Source organism: Dermacentor variabilis, chromosome 8 (genome assembly GCF_050947875.1).
Source record: "Dermacentor variabilis isolate Ectoservices chromosome 8, ASM5094787v1, whole genome shotgun sequence".
NCBI lineage: Eukaryota > Metazoa > Arthropoda > Arachnida > Ixodida > Ixodidae > Dermacentor > Dermacentor variabilis.
In genome coordinates, this window is record NC_134575.1 from 55233457 (window position 1) to 55239456 (window position 6000).

A 6000-nucleotide genomic window follows, 5' to 3' on the forward strand; every position below is an offset into this window, starting at 1 on the left:
ACATACAGCGGATTCATCCATCCACACGATAGCCTACAGTGTTTGAAATACAACCTGCGAGCGCATTTCCTTCGCCCATGAAAAAAGATGTAAGATGGAAAAGAAAAGCAACGCGTTCCGGCGCGCATGGCGCGCAGAGAGAGAAACAGACGAAAAAAAGATGAAAAAGGCGCTCACACTCCTCGACGCGCGCACGCCCAACGTGCGGCACTCCTACGCATGCGCGGCGGTGCGCCGTTACTCCGCGTCAATTTGAATTCTCAACGAGTGCGCCAGGCACGTAAACGCTTGTAGCGGTGTGCGGTGTCTGCCTGCACGTTGGTGTCTGTGTATGCGTGTCTTCTTTGTGGCATCGCACATCAACTACATTGAACGGTAAGCTTTAGCAAAGATGTTTTGCGTCAATAGCTCATGATTATGTGAGCGCATTTCTTAGCGCAAACCGGATGCATGTAGCGCAGGCGACTCGGGTATAGTGTCGGCTTGTCGTTGACATGGTTTGATAACGCGCTCTTGTTCTCGCTTCTACTATACAGAATGTTTTATGGCGAGCGATCGCTCGGGCTTGATTCTTGCGTTATAGTTTAGGTGCGTAAAAAAGGAAGTACACCATGTTTTAACTTGATACTGATAATAATAATATTTGGGGTTTTACGTGCCAAAACCACTTTCTGATTATGAGGCACGCCGTAGTGGAGGACTCCGGAAATTTTGACCACCTGGGGTTCTTTAACGTGCACCTAAATCTAAGCACACGGGTGTTTTCGCATTTCGCCCCCATCGAAATGCGGCCGCCGTGGCCGGGATTCGATCCCGCGACCTCGTGCACAGCAGCCCAACACCATAGCCACTGAGCAACCACGGCGGGTAACTTGATACTGAGCTGCCACTAAGCAGAATGTGTGTGTTGGGCAGCCAGTGTCGTAGATCTAATTTTGTGGCGCTCGATCCGGCCGCGATGAATGCTGCTCCGCATGTGTAGTGAAATTCTCATGACCCGCTTTACGTATATATCACGAAATTGTGTTAGCATGAAGAATTTTCAAACAAACTCGTATAGTTGAATAATTGCTAGCGTACTCGGATGAAAGGCCGTATTTGCGGGGCCTGCATCAGCAGTGTGTGCGCTGCCGTTATCGTATAGTTTAAAAGTAGCATTATTATTAAGGTTCCTGGCAACCAATCTAAATAATTTTGTTAAGTAACCGCAAGCAAAACTCGAGACTTGAAGAAGTATCTAACAGAAATATCTAGATTCACCCAATTTATTTATATGCGACCACAGACGCTGTTGGAGCAAGAAACCTGCGATAAGCTCAGTCACTCGCAGCTTCGCAACTGAGCCGGAAAAATTAGAGAACAATAAATTAGTTGCACCGGGAAGCACCTTTACACCTTTCAAACTGAAGGCATTCCATTTGACGGTAGTTGAAAGATTTGTTTTTTGTCTCTTTTATAAACAGTTTATTAGCAGAAGTCATCTTTCGGGCTATATGAAAAGCGTTAAGCGCTTTTCAATGCTTCAGCATTATGCAGTTTACGTGCTGTTATTCACCAGAGAGCTCCTGGCGCAGATTCGCATTGTGCCAGTCGTGCTTCGTATGAAGCCCTTGTCGTCCGTAATAAGTGTTCCGGTTTTCATTACTGTTGCATGTAGTGCCGTCGTCTTGGACAGACTGTATATGTTATATGCGCTGTACAAAAGAAAAAAGAGCCAGATTATCCATTTGGTGGTCTTTTCTGAGTATATAACGCACAAATTATGCGAATAATTTAGTGGACATTGCATTTGTTCTACCCTTATCAACACACCTAAGCGATCGTAACATGTTTTAGTTGATAAGTAACGTTATCTATACGCCCCCATGCATGTGCGTTCTACTGAAAGTGTGCCAAATGTATTCATCTCGACGTATGAGAAAAGAGACATTGCAAACTGGTCGAAGCGGAAATAAATTGCAATTCTTAACGTGATTGCTCAAAACTGCAGTCACTATGCTGAGCACGTTCGTTCGGCACGGGCATATTGCATTAACACCTGAAAAATGTCCACAGTCGATCGAGCCGGGTATCTTTGTTTCAACAATTACTATTAGAGGAATAGTTTGGGACTCTCGCATTTCTTTTATTTTTATAAATACGCTGTGTGTCACATGAACCTGTCTTGAAACGAAACGTACCGTTGCTGGCACCGGCGACCATTACGGTTGTCTAACTGCTTATCATACACTGACACCAAGGACAACATAGGGGAAATTACTTGTGCTTAACAAATGAAATAAAGAAACAATAAACTAATGGAAATTAAAGTGGATGAAACGAACCCACAACCTTCGCATGCGAAGGTTGTGGGTTCGGTTCCCATCAGCGGCAAGTTTATTTTTCATCCAGTTTAATTTACATTAATTTATCGTTTCTTTATTTCATTGATTAAGCACAAGTAATTTCTCCCATGTTGTCCTTGGTGCCAGTGTTTGTTGGCTTCTTATGATATGACTAAAAAAAATCGGGCGCATCGGTTAACCCCCTTTCTTCTCGTTGCTTATCATACTGTAATATAACGACACATCATAATGGTACTGATTCATACTGCCATGTAGTTTTTAGTCACAGGTAAACAAAGTTAACTAGAGGCATAAGTGATGAGAGCAAATGGTATAGAAAACTACTATGGAACCGTAAAGATAACTCACTGAATAGTTTTCCCTCACATTGTTGCATTTGCTTTACGTGTGTGTCTCTGTGTCCTTGTCTTCCGTGCTGTACTCGTGTGGCCATGAATTATGAACTTGCCCAAGCACTCCTCAGCTTTATTAAACAATGAATTCAAGTGAGCTGAATCTAATACTGCATGTCAAGTGAGTGACGCGTTATTCGTTTTATCTAAATATTATGGACTGGCAGTACTTGGCAAGCATTAAACCACAATATTTTTATTGAACGTAAGCTGCGGGCGTCATAGATTGCCAGAAAATTTTCATGAAAACAGCCAAAGAAGGCTTGGAAAAAATCGGGAAATTTTAAAATGGCCACATAGGTATGCTGTCTTGTTATATGTCGAACAAAGTTTCCAGAGAATCTCTCTGGTAAATATATTTTTAAAACCTTTCACCTCATAAAAAGTTGAGGGAAATTAGTTCCATTTATTTAAAAAGAAAGAAAGTCAAGCATACTGAAAAGGCCTTTCTTACTCAATTTGTTTTTTTTTGTGTGTGTGTTAAGTAAGAGTCCTGAACCTCGAAACCCTAGGAAAAAATTTCATCTTTGAAAGCACCTTAAATAATTTCTGTGATAGAATTCATTCGAACTATACTATCAGTTATGTTTCCTAGGAGGTGCATATCTGTCGTGCCATGACACAAAGTGCTCGTGTGGTATTTCGAGTGCTCATGTGGTATACCTAACTTGGAAACCTGTTAGCATGCCCAAGATGCCTCATTACCTGTAAGAAACTAAGTGACCATATCAATACAATCAATCAATCAATCTGTGTTCTGTTGAATTTATGGCCAATGACCCATTCATTTAAGAGTATGAGAAAGACATTTAAATGTGCATTAGGCAATATAAATTACAATCTTTGGCATGATACTGTGAATACTCCAGTCGCGTCTTCTGAGCATATGCCTCCGCATGGGCATACTTAACTACCAGCCAAAAAAATGTACAGACAGTGCAACTGGGTAACGTTTCAGCAATAAATATAAAAATCGTTTGGGATAAGTACAATAATGCATCATATATGAACTTGTCATAAAAGGGAACATACTGTTGCTGGCACGAGCAGCAGTTGTGACTGTTTAATTGTTGACCATACTATAATATAAAACATTGTATAAAGGTACTGATTTGTATTGACAAGCATTTATTAGTCATAGTTAAACTGCATTAAGTATTGAGTTAGATGGTTTGAGCAAATATATTAGGCTGCCTAATGAACATATAAAGAATACACACTTGTTATTTTTGCCTCATATTGCTTAATCTGTTTATTTGCAGCATACACCTGCAGCACCTTTGGGACTAATGACACAAAGGTCAACGCCAGCCTGTCCACCATGCTTGCCAAGGGGAAGTAGTGTAAATATTTAGTCTGTTTCCATAATAGCATAAGACATGCATTTTAAGGAATTCATCTATTATATCGTGCAATAAAAACAGTTAATGCATTGCCGGTGCATTTGTTTTATGTTTTGCACCGCATGATTTAGCCCAAAATTACTTCTGTTTATGCAACATATATGCAAGTACAGCGGGTTCTGGAGCATTATTAATCTGCGAACAACTTAAAATCGAGGAAATTTTCTTTTGGTTTGAAAGGGCTTACATTTTTATTGGTGCGTCCCCTCTTTTGAGGGTGACGAACAAGCAGACGTGGAAAAGCAGGTGTTCGCATATTACTTCGGTCATTTTCGGTGGCAATGGCGGCAACCCACAACGGAGCCCAACTAGGGGACGCTGTAGCACTTAACGTGTAAGGCTGCAGACGCCAGCCGTGCATTGCTGCTATAAGCTAATATAACATACCCAAGAGAGCGCATCTAAACAAAATAAACCAAGACCGCCTATGAAAATGTAGAAGTAACAAAAGAGAAGAGAAAACAGGACAGCTGAGAAAGTATACAGGAAAGAAAAAGTTCGGAGAGGGGGACAGGAAAAGACAACCAGCCCATTTCCTCTGGATAGGTCAGCCCAGGGGTATCGTGTACGTGAAGCGGGGGCCAAAGAGGTGTGTTGCCTGCCTCGAGGGGCCTTAAAGGTCAAAACACTCGGCATCGGCTCAATCCCCACGATTCCCTTTCCCCGGACACGACTAAGCCGCGCACGGCTACACGCGGGAGGGTTCAAACCTTGTGTGGTCGGGTACCTGGTGTCGCAACACACCAAACGCGTGGTGACTCAGGCAACCCTGCGGGTTATTTCAACAAATAACGAATGTCGTTCATAGTGCATATACATAGCCATTCATGCTATTCGGAAGTTTTCTGCCTTTTTCGATTCCCAGGGAATGGCAGAAACGCATTCTATGTTTGCAATGTCTATAAGATACAACCTAAGCTCCCGCTAAATTTCGCACACGCAAATTACAGGGAAGCCATTACAGCTACATTGCCCACTATTGTGACCGCATGCAGAAGAAGATCCCGAAGTTGGCGGAATGCCTGGCCGACCCGCGGAGGTTGTGGCTCAGGTATTCAGCACCCTTACGTTGGTGGATCCCAAAAATAGTGCAATATGGGGCCGACCCGCTGTGGAGGTAAAGGAAGCGTTAAGCACTCTAGATACGTGGGCCGATTCCGAAGATAGTGAAATGCTGTGCCCATCCGCGGCGCAGAAGTTCCTAATTTAGGGGCCCATATACGTAGCCTCACTGGTCACCCATCTTCAAGAAGTGGAAGGGCACTGATTTTTTTTACATCTTGCCATATATGTCGCGCCATTATTATTGAGACCATATATTTTTCAACGTAGATATTCTTTGTTGTTCGCTTTGGCATTCAAATAATTTTCTGAAAATCTCCTGAAAATCTTCTGAAATCTTCTTTCTACAAAGTATTTATGAATTCTACCCGCCGTGGCTACTTAGTGGCTATGGAGTTCGGCTGATAAGTGCAAGTTCGCGGGATCGAAACCTGGCCGACATGCGAAAATACTCGTTTACTTGAACTTGGGTGCACATTGCAGAACCTCAGGGGGACGGAATTGCTCCGAAATTGACCCTCTGATGCGGTGTGCGTCATAGAAAAATCGTGGTTTTCACACCTAAAACCCATTATTTTTTCATTTCGAAATAACGCTCTTGATAAGAAACTGATACGGTTAGTGCTAGATTGATGACAGCGTTCACTCTACCAGAGATAGAATCTCTTTGAGAGGCTTTGAAATTATTACAACAGTGAAGCAGCATTATTCTGAATACATGTGGAAAGATCTATCTGTACCATTATTTCTTTATTTTTGAAATTTTGAATTACCATTGGGCGCGTAAGGCACTATGTC

The 6000-nt window shown here is 42.3% G+C and overlaps 1 protein-coding gene across 2 annotated transcripts in view; it reads left to right on the forward strand.

The window, feature by feature from the left end:
- Positions 1–4167, forward strand: part of LOC142591029 (uncharacterized) — an 83117-nt gene extending 78950 nt beyond the window's left edge. Inside the window, exon 11 of one of the 2 annotated variants that reach the window (XM_075703406.1) lies at positions 4000–4167. In XM_075703406.1, coding sequence (XP_075559521.1) covers positions 4000–4079 — 80 coding nt within the window. In that variant the 3' untranslated portion in view covers positions 4080–4167. The remainder of the gene's footprint in view (positions 1–3999) is intronic. The other variant, XM_075703405.1, reaches the window with a different exon arrangement.
- Positions 4168–6000: the final 1833 nt, after the last annotated feature.